The sequence below is a fragment of the Bombus affinis genome, unplaced genomic scaffold (assembly GCF_024516045.1).
Source record: "Bombus affinis isolate iyBomAffi1 unplaced genomic scaffold, iyBomAffi1.2 ctg00000059.1, whole genome shotgun sequence".
NCBI lineage: Eukaryota > Metazoa > Arthropoda > Insecta > Hymenoptera > Apidae > Bombus > Bombus affinis.
In genome coordinates, this window is record NW_026108820.1 from 1,402,957 (window position 1) to 1,424,539 (window position 21,583).

At 42.4% G+C, this 21,583-nt stretch overlaps 1 protein-coding gene across 1 annotated transcript in view; it reads right to left on the reverse strand.

The window, feature by feature from the left end:
• LOC126926829 (A disintegrin and metalloproteinase with thrombospondin motifs 3-like) overlaps positions 1 to 7,819 on the reverse strand; it is a 58,047-nt gene extending 50,228 nt beyond the window's left edge. The window contains exons 1-3 of the mRNA XM_050743220.1: positions 7,711 to 7,819; positions 6,932 to 7,056; positions 6,371 to 6,463 (exon numbers count right to left, since the gene is read on the reverse strand). Coding sequence (XP_050599177.1) covers positions 6,371 to 6,448 — 78 coding nt within the window. The 5' untranslated portion in view covers positions 6,449 to 6,463; positions 6,932 to 7,056; positions 7,711 to 7,819. The remainder of the gene's footprint in view (positions 1 to 6,370; positions 6,464 to 6,931; positions 7,057 to 7,710) is intronic.
• Between the last annotated feature and the right edge of the window lie 13,764 nt (positions 7,820 to 21,583).

Genomic DNA, 21,583 nt, shown 5'->3' on the forward strand with positions numbered 1-21,583 from the left:
CCTTTGTTTACTTTGAAGTTGCGAAGCACGGAAAGCTTCCTAGGTACGTGTCCCACTCAGTCTAATAAAAAACGTTCAGGTGCACGAAAAAGAAAAACGCAAAGTTCAAACGCACGCTAATAGATGGCTATATTTAAAAAATTACTCATATTAAATATATTAAGGGCTAAGTGACTTCAATTTTATTAGCTCGTTTCCTGTTGTCTTTAATGTTGCGAAACACGAAAAACCTTCCTATCGCTCTCATCTAATAATAAGCATTTGGGTGCACGAAAAAGAAGAAGATTCAAGCCAGGATCAACGGAAAGTTCTACTTAAAAAATCAAATATGAAGAATCGAAAAACTTTTATTCATCTCCGATAATATCGACCCCGAGATGTATCTTGTTAAGATTATCCTCCTTCGAAGATTAAACGCTTCATGGCTATATAAAATGGTAACGAGTAGCGCCCTCTCCTAAAGTATTTAAAAAAACAGGAGTAGGTCAGTGTGAAATTAAATGGCTGGAATTTTCAGCGATTTCCATAGACAGTGTCTTTGAAATACTTAAATTCTCGCTGTTTCACGTTTAAGCGAAATAGCGCTCAGCTTTCCAGCAAAAAGCAAATAGCTATATTCTGTAGTATTTGAAGCATCAACTGGCGAACAAATCCGAGAGGAAAGGTTTCGTGAAATTTACATCTTGAATTTCGTTATTTCATTTAACGCAGAGGGATTGGCGTCCGCTACAATCGATACGTTGGCAGATTTGCCTGCGGTTTCTAGCGATTGTCGCGACGATTCTAATTGAGTTTTGCGAAAAAAATGAAATTAAACGTTGGCCGTTAATCGATGGCTGGAAAATAAAATGGATTGCCATGATTCGTCGTATCCCCCGCCTTTTGATTCTTTCTCATTTTTCGCGTTTCACGGTCTTCACCAATTACTATATAGAGCCGTACTTTTCTGCTGGCAACTTCAGTTTACGAGATTAAACATTAGCTGGTCCCGTTTCGTTTGATAAAACTGACATCTCATATACGACCTGAGGCATTCTACGAGCTTGGCGCAGGTTTAATAGAAATGTTCGGTAAATATGGACACAGATAGCGAATGTTACTTGTATAAACATTCACTCTGATCGAGAACTAAAAAATCTGGAATTTTCTGCTCTTGTGCTGAATTACAGTGGTTCGCGAAAAAATTTGAATATCCCTGCAAACTCCTTGTGGACATATTATTAAGAATATCTTGATATCCTATCGATACTGTGACAAGATTAACGTATTATTACAATTTCAAACGAGTATAACAATGTATGTAAGAGTCGCAGGACATTTACTGCAATTAATTGTATGTTTGAGACTACTACTAATGTTGTATACTAATTTTTCGTTAAGCATATGTTTGCAATAAATGCCTTGCAACCTCTCTCTCTCTATATATATATATGTCGGAGATGAAAGAACACCGGAACTCCTCCTTGGATTCGCGGGAATACCGCAACTCTGTAACTTAGATTAAACAAATGCCGCTCCGATTATTCGAGATTTATGATCATGAGCTTGGGCTCGAGGCGACAATCAGTCGCCGAACGTAGCCGCGGTCAAAGGGATGAACGTTTTATCTAACAAAGGCACAGAGTAACTCTATACCTCTCCTTAAAAGAAATAGTCGTAGCGATACGTGGCAGTAAATACTTCAATAGTTTCTATCCCGCGGCCCGCCACACGCAGATTTTGTCCTCCGGGTAAGATGATCGCCGGGTGTCGGCATGCCTTTGTGGCGTATGTTTAGCTAACGTGAGGACCCGCTATAGATCTTAAGATTTAGTCAAGCGAAGTCCGTCAAATAGACTTTGTTGCAACTACGGGAAGATAGGAGAAACCTATCTTCCACGAGCGTTGCCCCCCGTCAACAACCTCTCCTCAAGGGCGGCCAGCATCTCTTTCAAAACGCCGATATGGAGATCGACCAATTAGCAACAGCGCTAATTTCCCTCGCCTTTGGAACGAAAGCTTTCGTTGACGAATCCGAGGATCTCATGTCCTTAGACACACCCATTATAGTTCTCCTCGACGGCATCGTCGAGACGGAGATTCAGTCTTTCGTACGATCTCATAGACGAATGACAGTGCCACCTTACAACCAGTGAATACCTCACATCTAGTTAACAAAGAGTTAGACTTGAACTGTGCGAGAACATACGTTTACCATCCCGTGACCGCGGATTCGTTTCGAACCTAAGGTCATTATCACTAGTGCTACGAGTGCTTAATCTTGTTAATAAGCCCGTGCTAATAAACTCTCCATTGTATCACGACAATGGCTAATTCTAATGAAAATTCATTAAACGCCCATCTCCATAATCCTGACTTCAATCCGACATATATATATGTCGGGTTGGCGTTAAGATTAGAGTTAGGTTTAAGGGCGTGAAACGAATCCCTATTGGCGCTATACGTGATCGTTATGCAATAGAGGAGATATTTACTAGTGCAAATATGACTATGATGGAATTGGACAAGTAATCGCGATAATTAGATACTCGAGAAGCAAATGACAATGATCCTAGGCTCAATAACGAATCCGCGGTCAACGGGATGACGAACTTTACCCTTCGTTAGCGTCTAAGTTACACTGTATGTTAGAGCAAGGGGCAATTATTACGTATACGAAAGACAGGTCGATTGCCGATGAGATCGCACTAGAGAGAGTGGCTCTCCGTCGCGGTGACGCTGTCGAAGAAATCTATGATGGGTGTGCCTAAGGGCACGATCATGAGAGTGCCAAGAGATCATCGGATTCGCGGAGAAAAGTCTTCGTTCGAAGGGTGAGGGAAATTGACGTTGCTGTTAATTGGTCAATTTCCATGTTGGTGGTTAGAGAAAGATATTAGCTGTCCTTGGGAAAAGTTGCTAGCGGGAAGCGTCGTTCGTGGAAGGATAGATTTCTCTTATCTTCCCGTAGTTGAGCACAGGCTATTTGTCTATTTGAAAGACTTTGTATAATTGAAACTTAATATTCGTAGCGGGTCCTCGCCCAGCTAAACATATACTGTGAAGATGCGTTGGCATCTGGCAATCATCTTACCCGAAGGACAAAGTCTGCGTGTGGCGAGCCACGGGGCAGAAACCATTGAAACGTTTACCGTCGTGCCCTGTCCCAAGTATTTCTTTTAAGAAGAGCTATAGAATTAATTCATGCCTTTGTTAGACAAAACGTTCATCCCTTTGACCGCGGTTACGTTCGGCGACTGATTGTCGTCTCGAGCCCGAGCTCACTATCATAAATCTCAAATAAATACAGTCGGATCGAATGACAACAGTTTCTTAATACGGCTATGGTGAAATCTAAATTTCAATACTAGGGGTCTTCCCAAAGTTCCAAAGGGAAGGTTCCGGTGTTCTGTCATCTCCGACATATATATATTATTATAATGACTTATTTTAATAATGACTTAATTTGTATAGTAAAAACAGCTAAAATCTCATGTAAGATTGTTGGGATGTTACGTGATATTTCTGTTGCATCATTGATTATCGTTATACTTTGAAAAATAATTAAGGAAGCGAACAATGCGTAGACGATTATGGCAGTTTTATTAATAAACGAACGTTTAATAGAGAATATGGATTTACTGGATAAATAAATGTTTCATTAAATCTAACTGTTACGTGCAGAATCATATGTTGTTACATGTATGAACTAAAGTTGATGTAATACTCATATTATATTTATGGTTTCAAAGAATTAATAAAATCTGCTGAGATTCAAACGTATGCTCTCCCTTTTATTCTATGGGATTTAAATATTTAGAAGATTTTATGAAAATGCACTAAACAATCAGAAGCATCTGTTTCTCCTTTTCTTTTTCTTTCTTTTTTTTTTTTTTTTTAAACATGTTGATTGCCACGCGATTTTTATACTTATTTTGACTTGGATAGATAGATTAAAGCGTACCATACCAAGACATTTCATTCTTGCAAAATATTATAGTCTGTTTGCGTACCTGCTCATAATCTTGGCTGATAACCGCCATTCGCTATATACATCGTTGGTATCGACGTCAAAGGATTAACACAGACAAATACACAATCCATACAATCCGATTTGATTGATTTTAGATCTTGCATCAAACAGATCTCTATATAAACAGATAATTTCTGATTCTAAACATTTGTATTACGTTCATCTAATTATTAGGATATTAGATATATTATAAAGGAAGATATTATGTATTAAATAATCTGCCTCTTCTTCCGCTTTCAAATCCTCTACAAACGCCTTTTATAGTCGTTCAACTTTTCAGCTCACAGAAAAGAACATTACGCGTATTCCTAGCAATCGCCCAAAGACTCGAACGTGTGCTTTGATAAAGCTCGCTTAACTTTCATCGACACATCAATAACTTTGCGTTCCAAGATGTTATTACGCCCTAGAATCCCTAACATAATTTTAGAACCAGAATTTCTGTACAAAACAATTCCATCGCTTTGTCACGCTTAACGGCTCAATCATCGAAACACGTATCATAACGCACGAATTATGATAAAAAAGAAACTGTCTTTCGAATAAAAGCAATCCGTTTGCCAGGTACGCTTAAGGATGTACAGGACGTCGACGGAGCAAGTGTACGAAATACAGCCGCTGGAGGGTAACAGTTCCGCTCAACGTTACACTCAACAGCCGAAACAACGATTCTCTGAAATGCCTACTCCGTCGGTTTCGCCGACGTCTTCTCTCCGAAAGCGCGTCTCGGAACTGCCAAGAGCCGCGAGTGCATCCGTTTCCGGTGCTGCGGGCATTGTCTGCTCTAATACGGATCTGATATCGATCCTAAGCTCGTTAGCGTCTTCCGCGATGGAAATCAACCGATGCGGCGAGAAAGCGCCGAGTTCCCGGGACGATAGCAAATCAAACTGGCCCGGAAAAACGACCGAACAGAAAGGAAGTCGATCGAAGAACTTCCGTTCCAATAGCTTCGACGTGTCGACATTGCACGGAGCTAAAAGTAAGCTTAGCGGATCCTCGAAAGCCGCTATTTCGACCTTTATGGCGCCGTCGAATTGGTTCACGAAGAGACACCAACCGATGTCGAAGAAGCCGAAAGATTTAGTAACGGCCAGTTTAAGTCTCAAGTTCGATAAATCGAAGGTAGTGAAGGCGATGAAGGAAACGTTGGGTAAAAAGTCCCCTAATAGCGAGGTCAAACACAAAGTCGTATGGGACAACACTAGTGGAACCAAAGTGGACGCTCAGCTAAGTTGTATTTCTCGTTACGATATCGTTTCTTGTTTAAGAGCCATCGTAGGTGAAAGGAGGAATGCAAGAACGCACATAATACGCAAAAATCTATGGCAGATTCAAAGTACAGTACTCGTTGTGATATTCGGTAAAGATAATAAGTTCTCCTATGGAGACTTCATTTTTCAAATTATTCTCGTAAAAGTACGTATTTGCATAAATAAATAGCACACGGTCTCTGCGTAAATACTCAGGCCAGTTATAAATATTTCAGTTTGCCAACGATATCCCAACATGTGGGACACTCACATGTGTGCTACTTCGAGAGCGATGATAAAGGCGCTGGTCAAGCCTTCGTCTCGATTTAACGCGCACGATCTCGAAGGACCTCCTATATCTAATCGCGTCAACCATACAGCAACATCGTGATTTACGTCCTTCGAGGACAGCATCTTTCTGTTCCATTTGTTCGCGTTCTCGAGAGATCGTCTGGCATCGCCACGGCGGACCTACGACAATTTATTAATACTTTCTTAATAAAAGCTAGCAAATATTACGAATATATTATATTTATTATTACATCATGCATTATATACTATATATAAATATTCGTCAATGATAATAAATATATGTGCAAGTAATCGTGTTGTTGATTGTAATCAAATGTAACTTGTAACGCTATTAGTATTTTAATCTTCCTGAAAACTGTTGAAATGTTGATTCAACAGCAGAGAAGAATAGCAGAAAAAGAAAAGTAAAAGGAATCGCAAGTGTAGTATATCAATGATATTATCATAGGTCTATAACATTAAATTAAGATTCTTAAGAGATGAAAAAGGTTTAATAGTCGATTATACAGATATTTCGGATACACGATAAATGCGAGGTTTGTCAATGATCCGTGAAAATTGCTTGTTTGGAAATTTGTTTCCAAGGGATCGTTCACGGTTGTCCAATTTAACAAAATGGAACTCGTTGCATTTTATCGATCTAAAACGTCATGCGCAGATATTTTGACCTATATAATTTATATACCATACACTGTACAGATAAGTAGAAAATAAAATAATTGACACTCGCATATGCGTATCTCAGATAGTTACTACTTTAGTTAAATGATTTAATTTAATGGAAATCGCTTACCATAACGTCTCGTTTTTCCGCGTATAAAATCATTCGTACGATCACTAGAATCATGTTGGATTCGAGCGATGGGTCCATGTAAATTGCACTGACCTAGGATTAAAATACGTACGAAAATGTAACAGGCGTTAAAACAGTATTACAGCCTTACAAATAAATTATTATTCAAAACTCTCGTAAATACATCGTATCTTATATAATTTTCCTAAAAAATTAATTTTATTTGTTATATTTATCTTAGGAAATGTACGTTATTAATCTCAACAGCATTGGAAAACCAATTACCGAATGGCTGAAATTAATCGATTACAAAATTCCATTACGGATAAATTATTCGCTGAACTTTTCAAAAGATACGTGTAAGCTTTGAAAAGTGTAAACAGAAAATACAGAGCTTCCATCCGAATATACGATCGAGATGTTTGAAAGCAAGTAGCGTACCTTGAAAATACAGAGATACGCATAACTCTGCCCTATGTTTCCCGGTTGCTTGCGTACATATGTAGGAGGAGGTATTCTATATCTAAGTATAATAACAGAATATCGTTTGGTATTACTTACGATGTTTAAAAGAGCCAAGATATATTGCTGTACTCGAATTCCATGAAAATCTACCACGGAGTAATCAGCAGCTATTCCAAGCTCTAGCCATCGTGGCGGCGAATCCTTAGCAGCTGGTCTTTTCTCTAGAAATGACTTATCTTAGAAATCGACTTATCTTCCACGAAATTAGAAAGTCTACTCGACTCGACTTGATAGCTTAAACGCATGATTATTAAAAGCATAAATTAATATCTACGAGCAAGTATTCCTGGAATAATTATTATGATATAAATAATTATTTCAAAAGTATAATTTCAAAAATATCAATTCGGTATCACCGTGAATTTCATCCTGCAAATTTCTTTAAAATTCTTGACAAATTTTGGTAAACGTATTCCTCCAGCAAATTTTTCTATTTTTCTATTTTTTTACATTAAATTAGGCAAGATAGATAAAGATTCGTGCAATGGACAATATACATATGTGTAATAGACAGGGAATAATAAAATAAATTAAAAACAGCGAAATATAGATGAACGTGTAGAAGATCAAGCGAGAGTGGAACGCAATAGGGAGAATACTTGTAAACCGAGTTTCTTTTAAGGCTGAAGATAAGCTATTCTTATATTACATGCTGTTATTATTACTTTTGTACACGATAGATTGGAATATCAGTACAATTTCTTTCTTTCAGTAATATTCGATGATTCGTTAATTTATTAACCGCTATATTGTACGTGGTAAGTAGAAAAGCAACGATTGTACAAGAATGGCATTTGGAAAAATATTTGACTTACTTGATAATCTGTTCCTTTGCCATTTAGGACCAGAGAAGTATCCAATTTCCTCGGGATTTGTTATTTTATATAGGTTGGGGTTGATAATCAATCTCGGATCCACTCGGATTGGTTATCACACCTTTTATTTTCTCTCTTATACAAAACACCAAATCACACAGCAAACGTCTAAACTCTCCCAATGCGTCTTAGCAATTAAGGCGTGGTCGACTCCTATGACAAAAGAGCGTCGTTAGGAGTCGTACCAACATAACCCTAGTAACCTTTTAGTAACTAGCGGTCATACCAACTGAGCATTTCTCAACAGGATTTACGTCGATCGATAATTCTTCCACTATTGTATCGTTGTATTCTGTGGAGACATCGTCTTTTTCATCGTACAGAATCAATTTCTCAGCTTCTGAGTATTCCACGTCGAAGACGTCACCGGAAAGATTATAAAATCCCTGAACATCGTGGCTTAAGGAATCGCGTTTGCTTCGTTTCGACTTTCTCTTACTTTCTTCAACTTCGAATTTATTCGATTTCCCTGTAACCGAATTATCAACGTTTTACCACGTTTGCCTGTCTTATCTTCGCTATTCTCGTTACGGATAAAATGAAAAAATAGTTGCAAAATTTCTGAAATTGTAAATACGACCAGACTGGAACGTATCAACGACAAATACGGTGTCACAAAATTGTGACAAGTCAATATTCCAGTTGTTAGTTTGTTGAATTTACGCCACCGCTGATTAAACGTATCACGCTTTAATAGAAAATTCAATTTCCCAGCGGGGAAAATGGAATTTTGCGCTAATTAAAGTATTGCGCTTTTATACAAAATTCCATTGTTTTCTGTTGCCCGCGAAAATGCAATTTTACGACGGACATTTCAGACAAATTTCCATCAGACGGCTTTCCATCCGTAAAAAAGAATGCTATCTATAAAAGTGTCAATGGAAATTGATCAAAGTAACGTCAAGCAAACCCGTTTAAACAGCGAGGTAAATAGACCAATTGCTTTTAACAAAACCTGTATCGTTGCTCTTAACCGTTTCACCTTTAAATATCAATCGGCGCTGTTCCTCATTAAAATTTCGATTTAAATCGAACGAGAAATACAGCGTAACACTTGGAATTTTCTATCGTTTCTCAACCATACTTCGAACATTTACGTCGCATTCTTCGATTCATAGGATCGCGATGTTGGATTCTTCGATTTCGATACAAAAACGCTTCACAGCTTTCGACGCGGGCAATTTAATTAAGAGAACAAATAATTTGTTTATAAACTGCCAATTACGTGCCTTGAATTTCCGATATATGCAATAAATTTCATTGCTACTTGACCTGAGTGGGTCATAAAGTTGCAACCGTGTAAACCGTGCCACGTAATTTTATTGCATTCAATTTTCCACGTTTCCAACAATTTATCAAATTAGAATTTATCCGCGCATCGTACGAAATTTTTCATAAAAATTGATTAATAATAGTAGATATATAGGTCCTCGTATTCGTAAAACAGATTTTTAATCTGTAAACAACGAGTCGTGGTAATTACGATACGATCGATTTTCAACTTAGCAAAATTTGTTTCCATTTAACATTCACATCCAGATTGTATTTCCTTTGTAATAAATTAATTATATAATTAAATAAATTTATTATTCGAACCGATATTCAGATACAGTTCGAGTATACTTGATAAATTTTCAGACTCGATTCTCCAAGTCGAAAATGAGAACGTTTTATCCTATACTTTTTCTTCATTTTTCCACAAGGATTCGCGTTGTTCTCGCTTTCACACATTGTTCCGTTGCATCCTGTATATACGGGGTGTGCCAAATTTAAACCGTCAAATTGTAAGTAGTTGATTTACAGACAAGAAGAAGAAGAAGGAAGAACTTTATATAATGTTCGTCAACGGACGTTTCTTTACAGAATTACAAACGAGTATCGTTCGTACGAAACAGGTAACGACGCGTTTTCCATCGCAGCGAGCAAAAGTTCGCTGTATTATCGTGTCAGCGCAGTTGCATGCTTTTCATCATGCGACAACAAGCCCGTGTCGTTAATAGCTACAATAATGATACAATGAAAAATTATTATCTGGTATGTTTGATTGGTCGTTGGAGAACGTTGTCCGCGTGCTCGGATAGAAGCCTGACATCGATCAACGATGGGAGTAATACGATCTCGTACACACAGTTGCTAACAATTCGATCGAGTTGCAAAAACTGCGTGTTTTTACTCGTTGCGCTAGTTGTTCACGCGAACTCGCATCTCCAGAATAAACCTTCCGTTTTACAGTTGCGAAACCATAAATACAGAAAAGAAAACGCAGTTCTTGAAACTCTGACGAAACGCTGATAATACGGTCAATTGTCGCGTGCCGTGGAATGGAAAATTCGTCGTTACTTGTTTCATACGTACGATACTTGTTTGTAACTGTGGAAAAACGCGTTTATTGCCCAGCTTCGTACGACATGTTTTTCGGTAAATATTTACAAAGCGGACAATCTCGCCATATTCAACGGCTTTGAAATATGTTTGCCAAGGCTAATATTCCGAACAACTTTTTCCTGTAATACTCTTTACCGTCGCTCTGCTTTCCGCGATATTCGCAGCAATTTCTGTCTCGACGACAGCGATGATTTCGTAGTTTCGCTTTTCTCGATATCACTGCTAAAGCTTTTCCTACCTCGAATAACGACGCAAAGCTTCGTATGAATCGTATCTATCCTGTTACTTGATACGCGAATTTAATTCACGGTTGCCTCAGTGATGTTTCTTTCCTGTGCGAGTTGAAAATGATTATCAGAAATGCATATATATGTCGGGTTGGCGTTAAGATTAGAGTTAGGGTTAAAGGCGTGAAACGAATCCCTATTGGCGCTAGACGTGATCATTATGCAATAGAGGAGATATTTACTAGTGCAAATATGACTATGATGGAATTGGACAAGTAATCGCGATAATTAGATACTCGAGAAGCTAATGACAATGATCCTAGGCTCAATAACGAATCCGCGGTCAAAGGGATGACGAACTTTACCCTTCGTTAGCGCCTAAGTTACACTGTACGTTAGAGAAAGGGGCAATTATTACGTATACGAAAGACAGGTCGATTACTGATGAGATCGCACTGGAGAGTGACTCTCCATCACGGTGACGCTGTCGAGGAAAACTATGATGGGTGTGTCTAAGGGCACGAGATCATCGGATTCGTGGAGAAAAGTCTTCATTCGGAAAGTGAGGGAAATTGGAGTTACTGTTAATTGGTCAATTTCCATGTTGGTGAAAGATATTAGCTGTCCTTGGGAATAGTTGCTAGCGGGAAGCGTCGTTCGTGGAAGGATAGATTTCTTCAATTTTCCCGTAGTCGGAACAAAGGCTGTTTGTCGGTTTGAAGGACTTTCGTTAAATAGATCTTAAGATTTATAGCGGGTCCTCGGGCTAGCCGAACATGTACTGTGGAGACGCATCAACATCTGGTAATCGTCTTACTCGAAGCATAGTCTGCGTGTGGCGAGCCACGGGACAGAAACCATTGAGACATTTACCATCGCACCCTGTCCCAAGCATTTCTTTTAAGGAGAGTTATAGAGTTACTTCCTGCCTTGGTTAAACAAAACGTTCATCCCCTTGACCGCGACTACGTTCGGCGAGTGGTTGTCGCCTCGAGCCCGAGCTCACTATCATAAATCTCGAATAAGTACAGTCGTATCGAATGACAACGGTTTTCTTAATACGGCTATGGTGAAATCTAAATTATAGTACTAGGTGTCTTCCCAAAGTTCCGAGGAGAAGGCTCCGGTGCTCTTTCATCTCCGACATATATATATGTCGGAGATGGAGAGACACCGGAGCCTTCCGTTGAAACCGGGGAAAAACTCCTAATATTGTAGTTTGGATTTCACCATAGCCGTAGTTAAACAATCACCGTCCTTCAGCCCGATTGTAATTGCCTGCAATCTATGAGAATGAGTTTGGGTTCGAGGTGACAACCAGTCACCGAACGTAGCCGCGGTCAAGGGACGAACGTTTTTCTAACAAAGTCATGAAAAAGTCTATAGCCCTCCATAAAAAGAAATAGTTGTAACGGCACTTGACAGTAAGCATACTAACGGTTTCTGTCTCATGGCTCGTCATAAGCAGACCCTATTCTATGGGTAGGTCGATTGCCGGTTGTCGAGACATATTCGTAAAACATCGACCCGTCATAAACCTTAAACCTTGATTAACGAAAATAGGCAAACAGTCTTTTCCGTGAAGGACACTTCCAAAGACTGACTAATTAACAACAACGGCAATTTCCCTCACTCTCTGAACGAAGACTTGTCTCCACGAATATAAAAGACCTGGTGTCGCTAGAGAGTGGGGCAGTTTTTCCTAGACAGTGTCATCGTGAGAGCTTCGAGTACGATTTCATCGACTAAGATATCATTTCGATAGAGTGCTTACTTCGCGGGCTAACTGAGAGTACCACCTAGGCGTTGCCTACGAGTAAAGAATAAAAGAGTCCCGTGGACTGCGGATTCGTTTCGAACCTAAGGTCATTATCACTAGTGCTACGAGTGCCTAATCTTGTTAATAAGTCTGTGCTAATAAACTCTCCATCGTATCACGGCAATGGCCAACCCTAATGAAAATTCATTAAACGCCCATCTCCTTAATCCTGACTTCTATCCGACATATATATAAATGTACAGACATCAACGTCCGAGACGTTCGTCCATGCCAAACGGTAACGCGTACAGGAAACATGTGTTCAAAATGACTTTGACTTTAGCTATATTTTCAAATTGGAATTAGCTAATGGTCGTTCGCTTTGTAAATGATTATTTCTTTTTCTTCTTTTTGCCTGCAGATTAAGCCCTTCCTGTTTGACGGTTTAAATTTATTAAATTAAATTTATTAAACCGAATATATATATATATTCGTTTGTACTACGATTACTCTCATACTCTATGTATGGTATTATCATATCGACGCTATCAGTTCTTACAGTATCACGATCAGAGTCAATTTTAGAATAGAAGAAGCAATTAACGGCGGATCGCAAAGTAAGAAGCTTATAACATAATTGGCAAGGAAGTCGGTAAATCGATCAACCAATCACCTACATCCAACCGTCTAACGAAAGATGAAAAGCCATCGCGATAACGATCCTTCTCACCTGCAGGATTTTCCGGATTCACAGACACGAAGCTCGAATTATTCCTGATCGACCACCACTTTTCGTTTTTCGGCTGAAACATCACATGCTGGCCATTCGTCAGCGGCTGAACGAAGAACGATCTCTGCCCGATCAACATCAAGGCGTACACTTCTTCTTCGCATATCGTCACGACGACGAAGGAACTCGCGTCTCCTTCCAAGCTGCCTTGTCGAAGATCGCAGTTCGCCTTGGCGTTACGTCGCTCGGACTTGGTTTTACCCTGGCGCACCCAATTCACGGTGAAATTCGACGACAGTATCAATGGATCGTTGGCCATGGTCCTTAAGGTCCAGTTGCTGATCTCGAGGAACACCGGCTCTTGGTGAAGATACTCGCGCCAAGTTTCTCGGTATTCGTGGGTCGATCTTCTGTTCCGCGCGCTCTCATTCGGGATCACTCGAGGGTAAACGATCTCGTACTCCTGCAAGCTTTGCAGAAAGTCGCTCATTCGCGACTTAGTAGCGATCGTGCCGAGCAGCCACGTGGCGAGGAGAAAACTGGGAAGTTTCGATCGCGTCATGTCTCGCGCGCTTTGATCGAAATTTCAATAGGATTTTCTGGCTACCCAAAACTCGCCAGGCATGCTCGTTCACTCGCAGACGTAGTTATCGCGATGAAAGCAGCTAATTCGCAGACCCGATATTCTCATTTCATTTCGCCGGTTCGTAACGCGTTCGAAACGCCGTGTCATATAGACGCGGATGCGACGATACTCTCGCGTTCTAACATTTTCAATGTCTCGCGCTTTATCACGTAGCTAGCGCGGAAGTAATACGAAGGTGAATCGTTGGTTTTAATACACAGGGTGTTGCTTAATCGATCGTATAATGGAGAAGGGAACGATTCTACGGTACACCAGAGATGAAATGAAATCATAGAATGCAGTGGTTTTGTAGGTAGTGCTTTATCGAAAAGATTAACCGTGAATATTTGCTCGACCTATTTATACCAAATTGATACAGTATCTTAAAATACAGACGAATCTTTCTCAATTTCCTTCGAACATCGTATCTAGGCGTACGAAACTGCCTCGTTGAATTCGAACGTTTCTCGATTTCCTTCGACGTCTTTCAATTTCTTCTTTTTTCAATCGCCGTTCGCCTTCTCAAAGCTGTCTTCGAACAGAATTCTTAGAACGACTTCCAATTCCTTTCGATTCGTCCAATCGTTTAGCTTTACGAAACTGTTTCGCTAAACTCCTTTTTCCACTGTACTTGCGTATCGTAACAAACTCGTCGGCGGTAACTCGCGGCTATTAACGATTCACCACCAGTAAAGTAACCGGGAATGCAGCAAACTAGTAGTCGGTAGAACGAAGCGGAACGTAAGTGGAGCGAGCGATAAGAGCGATCGCGACAATCGCACGCCTCGCCGTGCGATTCCCACGCGAACGAATCATCAAATTCGAGCCAAAGATTCTCACTAACTCGAAGATTCGCGCCAGTATTTTCCACGCGCGCGTCACAGAAATTCGAACGACTTTCGCGAAAAGGACGGAAGGATAAGACGATCGATCGGATCTCGGGTCGATCGCGATACCCCCGGACAGAAGGTTTCGACGAAAAAGTGGAAAACGCGATGAACGAGCTTCGTGCTACGACTGGCAGCCACATGGACGGATGAACGCGGCTGCAAACGCACGCGAGTGCAGCGGCGAACTGTGCGTAAGAGTAAGCGCGAACGCGAGACTGAAAAAAGCACCAGCGCTTACCGCCCACTGAAGTTCTAGTAATGGCAGCTTTATGTGCAATCACCGAGAAACGAGAATGCTGGCGAACGCATTGTTCGACCCCGACCGAGACGATTTAACAAGGGCCGAGGATTTCATCTTGAACGACCTTGCTCTTGTCACGACCGGCATACTTCAAATCCGATGGACCGATGATGGAGATAGAGATGTGGCGGCCTTGGCGACAATGTATATCGCCGAAGTGCCTAATGAGTCATCTGTATCCTAACGGTCCTTCCACCGAATGTCCTAGAAGTGTGACAACGGTCACGTACGCCTACAGGGTAGTGGGGATATTGAGGGATGACAAACAAAGAAGAAACAGATGTTACCGAAAGTCAAATTGTAAGAGCTGCAGTCTTGGAAAGTCACGGCTGGAGCTCAGAACAAAATCGCAGTCAGTGTAAATTCAGAAATAAATTCTCTCGTTTTTTTTGTTATCTTAATTTTTTCTTTTCGTTCGAGCCTCCTGCTTTTTATTTTACGTGACATTTTTGGCGATCCTGCCAGGATAGTGAAAAGTGTTTGTTCGGAAACCAAAAGACATTCATCATCTACGGAAGATAGAATTATTTGGGACTACGGTCATCCGCAACAACGAAGTAACTATCACGAACCGAGTGAAGTGACAAAGGAAGGTAAACTGGATTCCTTCGTACGTTACCGTGAAAGAAAATCTAGCTTCAGTAGCCAAGACTCATCTTCGCCCGAAAGCAGGAAGATGTCTAAGACAAACGAATCTCAAACTTCTACCTCAACGGATCCAACGTTGCGAACAATATTGGATAGCATTCAAAAACAGCAAGAGAGTATTGCCCGTTTACAAGAGGATATGTTACGTTTGTCTATGCAAAGTGACGAAACAAATAGATGCTGGGTAGCAGAAATCGGAAATATTAGGAGAACCGTCGCAGAGCTACGGACTGGGTTCGGATCCCTTGCGACCGATGATTCTGGTTCCATCATTACTGAAAGCAACGAAAGTGAATCGACAGCGATTAATCGCACCGGGAGTACGGTTAGGGCACGCGAACCGACCGGGTTAACGATTCCAGTCATTCCACCTGCGCACATCGACACCGAACAACCCGAGGTTGAAGAAAGAGGCTATTTTCCACCCGCTCTTTCCACTCTGTGAGTTAAGGATGCAATACGTTGTATTCCAATGCTCAACGGAGACGATGATGTAGGTGTGGAAGAATTTATCAAAGAAGTGAGCAGTATGAAAGACCGTTGCATGGAGCAAGATTCATTGCTAAAAGCAATAAAGGCAGAAAAAATCGTAGGAAAAGCAGCTCAAAGTATCCGCAACATCCCCATTGAGTGCTACAGTGATCTGTACAACGCACTGAGGAACAATGTGGCAGCTCAAGTGACTTCGAAAGAATATCGGGAACAATTAAAAGAGTTGAGACAGGGACGGGAAGAATCAGTGCAGAGTTTTAATATTCGGTTCAGAAGAATACTCAACCGTTTACTGTACGCAGTAACCAACGAGTACCCACAACCACTTCTACGCAAGCTAATGATCGAAGAAACTACAAAGAAGATTGTCCGTGTGTACCTAAAGGGATTCAGGCGCGACATAGGCCGAACATTATTAATCATTGAACCCGTGAATCTTGAAGAAGCTGAAAAGAAAGCAGACGACTTCGAACGCTACTCACGAAAAGAACGGCAAGCCAATTGGTCAAGTAGTCGCTTGCCTTCCGCTAGTAATCGCCTCAACAATCAATCAATGCAGGTTTTTTTTCTTCTTTTTTTTTTATTTATTAGAATATTTACAATCAATTCTCGTTGAGAATTTTCAGTAACTTAATTTGGCGTGGTACAATGACATGGATTATAATAGCTTTATATTGTTGATTCTAGTAGAACTAAGGACTTAATCTAGTGGGTATTTTCTTTTTAGTCTGCGGATCTGGTCCGTCGTGTCCAGTAGTTGGGTGACAAGTGGGTTGTGGTGGTTGTTGACTCTTGTGTTATATCTGCTTCTGGACTTGTGTATTTCATCTTTGACTGTAGGTATATTGAGGTCACGGTGGATTGTTTCGTTGGTAACATACCAGGGTGCATTTAATAGGGATCTTAGCGTTTTCGATTGGAAGCGTTGGAGTATTTCAATGTTGGAGTTACTTGCTGTTCCCCATAGTTGGATTCCGTAGGTCCAGACAGGTTTTATTACGGCCTTGTAGAGGGTTATTTTGTTTTGTATGTTTAGTTTGGAGCGCCAGCCCGTGAGCCAACAGAATTTTCTTAGTTTTTCCTTTAGTTGCTTTGTTTTTTCTGAGATATGTTTTTTCCAAGTTAGCCTCCTGTCCAGGGTCATGCCCAGGTATCATACGGAGTCCTTGCTTGGGATTATTGCGTTGTTAATGGTGACCTGGGGGCAGGTTTGTTTTCGGAGCGTGAAGGTTACACGGGAGGATTTTTTTCGTTTATTTTAAAACTCCATTTTTGGAACCACTTTTCCATGGAGTCGAGACTTCGCTGGAGAGTGGATGAGGCAATTGCCGGGTCTGCGTGGGTAGCTAATAGTGCTGTGTCGTCGGCAAATGTTGCTATTGTTACCTCGTTTGATATGGGTAAGTCGGCAGTGTAGATGGAGAACAGTAGGGGTCCGAGGACACTACCTTGTGGTATGCCAGATTCTATTGGGAATGTTGCGGAAGTGGCGTCTAGACATTTAACTATGAATTGTCTGTTGGTTAGGTAGGATTTTAAGATGGAGTAGTATGGGTGGGGTAGGATTTTTTTAAGCTTGTAGAGTAGCCCTTCATGCCATACTTCATCGAATGCCTGTTGGATGTCTAGGAATGCGGCTGAGCAGTATTTTTTCTTTTCAAGGGTTTGGCTGATCATGTGGGTTATGCGGTGGATTTGCTCTACTGTTGAGTGTTGATTTCGGAAGCCGAATTGGTGATCTGGGAGAGTTTTCAATTCTTCTAGGAGTGGAAGGAGACGATTCGTTTGCATCCTCTCGAATAGTTTAGACAGGGTAGGTAAGAGACTGATTGGGTGATAGGAATTGGTTTCATATATTGGTTTACCGGGTTTGGGGATGAGGGTGATTAGTGAGATTTTCCACGCCTTAGGAAAGTGTTCAAGGCGGAGGATGGCGTTAAAGATTGATGCTATGAGTGCAATCCCTTTTATGGGAAGTTCCTTGATTGCTTTGTTTCCTATTAGGTCGTGACCTGCTGCTTTCTTGGGGTTTAGGCGACTGATTGCTTCTATGATCTCTGCAGAAGTGAAGGGTTCAATAGGAGGGGACATTTGGAAGGGAGTGTGCAGGTATTCGGTGACGTCCGCTGCAGCTATGGAGGAATGGGGTTGGAATACTTCAGTCATGTGTTTGGCAAATAGGTTGGCTTTTTCTATAGTGCTACGCGCCCATCCACCCTGCGGACGGCGGATTGGAGGTATTATTTGTGGGGGGCGCGTGAGTTTCCTGGAGGCTTTCCATAGTGAGTAGTTAGAGTCGGCTGTGGGGGGGATCAAATGATGGCGACAAGCAGAACGGACACGTGCACGTCGCTCCGTAGGCATAACCGAAATATCTGGGTAAATTAAAGAATTCGGGCGGAAAAGTGCACGAAAGTGAATTTTCTAGTGCTCCGGAATGAGTGGGAATACAAGAAAGAGGGGAGCTCGCTGGTATAAAAGCGAGAGAAACGATTGAAAGTGCTGTGTGTGAAAAGTGAGGTTAGGGGCAGAGCGGAGGCCACCTTGGGTCGCGCGACCGAAGCGCCACCGTGCGGGCTACCTGGGTAACCAAGTAGTGGTGGAGAGCGCCCCCGTGGAGGGCCAGTCAAAACTCCCCGCGTCGAACAGTGATAGTGACATTGCGAGTTTTAGGAATATCCGGTCATCAGTCATACGACTGGCGACTTTACGACGACATCGGCAAGTTTATTTAGGACACGAATCGCATACACGCGGAAGGATACAGTGGGATTATACGACGACCGGCTACGTCGAAGGACATCCATTTCAAACATACATACATATATATGTCGGAGATGAAAGAATACTGGAACCTTCCCTTCGGAACTTTGGGAAGACCCCTAGTATTGTAATTTAGATTTCACCATAGCCGAATTAAGAAACTGTTGTCATTCGATTCGACTGTACTTATTTGAGATTTATGATAGTGAGCTCGGGCTCGAGGCGACAACCAGTCGCCGAACGTAGTCGCGGTCAAGGGATGAACGTTTTGTCTAACAAAGGCATGAAGTAACTCTATAGCTCTCCTTAAAAGAAATACTTAGGACGGGGCACGACGGTAAGCATTTCAACGATTTCTGTCCCGTGGCTCGCCACACGCAGACTCTATTCTTCGAGTAAGATGATTACCAGATGTCGACGCGTCTCCACAGTACATGTTCAGCTAGCCCGAGGACCTGCTATAAATCTTAAGGTCTGTTTAACTAAAGTCCTTCAAACCGACAAACAGTCCTCGTCCCAACTACGAGAAAATAGGAGAAATCTATTTTTCTCACCAACGACGCTTCCTCTTCTCGAACTTTCTCTTAAGGGCGGCTAGCACCCTTCCCTAACCACCAACATGGAAATTGATCAATTAACAGTAATGCCAATTTCCCTCACTTGCCGAATGAAGGCTTTTCTCCACGAATCCGATGATTTCGTGCCCTTGGGCACACCCATCATAGTTTTCCTCGACAGCGTTACCGTGATGGAGAACCACTCTCCGGTACGATCTCAAAGACGATTCAAGTAACTCTCAGATACGTAGTGATTGCCTCGTGCATTAACATTGAGTACAACTTAGACGCTGAAGAAAAGTAGAGTTCGTCATCCCCTTGACCGCGGATTCGTTAGTGAGCCTAGGATCATTGTCATTAGCTTCTCGAGTATCTAATTATCGCGATTAGTTGTCCAATTCCACCATAGTCATATTTGCACTAGTAAATATCTCCTTTATTGCATAATGATCACGTCTAGCGCCAAGAGGGATTCGTTTCACGCCCTCAACCCTAACTCAAATCTTAACGCCAACCCGACATATATGTGTATTAAAGATACAAATACAATATGGACAAGTACTATAAGGTAAGTAAACTTACGGCTCAGGGGGTTTCGGAGCTTCCAGGCTCGACCTGACGGTCACCCAGCGACTGGACGAACGGCGAGGGGAAGGTCGATCCCAGGGCCTCCCCTCGTTCGGTAAACACGACCGGGGACCAAGAAACACCTGCAGTTGTCACAGAGGAAAAGATGTGCAAGAAAAGCACAAGAAGATACCTCGAATTTGATGAAGACATCGCGGGAATCATCGAGGATGTCGAGATGCCAATGCAGGCACTCAAGGAAAAGACACCACCCACCGAAAAGGCGACCCGAATCGCCAAGGAAAAAATCTTGAAAGGTGACAAGATCACCAGATATATGAGAAAGTCCCCAGTGGAGGGGAGCGCGTGCAAGACAACGAGAAGCCTGGCCAGGAGCCAGCCGATGGCAACGAGGGACGAAGCGGCCAGCACCTCGGAGCTAGACACACCGGCGGAAATGTCGGACAGCGGCAGCGAAGCGGCGGCACCAAGGGAATGTCTCAGGAGGAAGGCCATGGCGAACAGAGCAACGGCCGAGACCAAATGCAATGACGAGGACAGTATCGTCATCAAAATGAGCGAATGGAAGGCGACGACGGAAATCATCACAGAAGTCTTCCGCGAAATCCAATGCATAGGTAGCAGACTCTACCTCATGAGCAAAATTGGATACCGACATCAAGAAAAGGAGGGACGCTATCAGTAAAAAAGCGATCAAGCTCCACTCGATGTTGGACGAGATGAGGCTCAAGAGGAACGCTAGGACAGTCACGGCCACCAGGATGACCACCCCTGCGGGGAGGAGTGAGGAGAAGGAAGGAAAAAGGAAGGAGATATCGCCCGTCGAGGGGAAGGGCGACACCAAGAGAAAGAGACCAACGACCGTGGAGGCCGCCTACGCAGGAGCCTGTGCCGGCAACAGCTCGGCAAAAGCGACTACGGACTGCACGGACAGCGATGTAAAGGAAGACTGGATCCCTGTCCGCGGAAGGAGAGGAAAAAGAATGAACACCTCGACGGTGGTAAGGAAGGCGAACGCAGGAAGGGCGGCATTGGACAAGCCAAAGAGGCCGGAGGGACCGAAGAGGATACGTAACAGACCCGAAACCATCCTCGTCAAAGTAGGGCAAGACAAGGAGTGGATCCAGGTCTACAAAGACTTGATGGGGGCAAGGGAGACCCTAAAAGAGAGCTGTGGAATAAGGAGGACCAGAACAGGTGACATTCTGATCGAGCTGAAAGTAGGTAGCAACGCTAAAAAGACCGCGGCGGATATGAACACGGCGCTAAGAGGCAAGGTGAGAGCGCTACCAATGCGCGACAAGACCTCCGTAGAGATCAGGGATATAGACCCGCTCGTAGGCAAGGAAGAACTAGCCAGGGAGATAGTAATGCAACTGGGCATAAGCGACATCACCGAGGTCGAAGTAAAGACCCTAAAAATGGCGCCGTGGGGCACCCAATCGGCAATAGTGACGATGCCGAAAGCCTATCTGGCCAAAGAGGGGGCGAGCCGGAAGATCAGAACCGGCTTGACGATAGCCTCGATAAAGGCACTACCCAATGTGGTAAAGTGCTTCAGATGTCACATGTTCGGACATATCGCGAACAAATGCACGGCGATAAGCCCTGGAAAGGAGATTTGCAGGAAGTGCGGAGCCAAAGTCCACACGAGAGCTGCCTGCGTCAACGCACCCTGCTGCTCCATCTGCAGCAAGGAGAAAGGAGTGAAATTTGACCACGTAACCGGATCCCTGGCTTGTCCAGAATATAGAAGGCGGTTCAAAGCGTATAAATGAAGATACTGCAGATAAACCTCAACAGATGCAAGCTGGCGCAGGACATGATGCACCAATGCGCCATCGAACT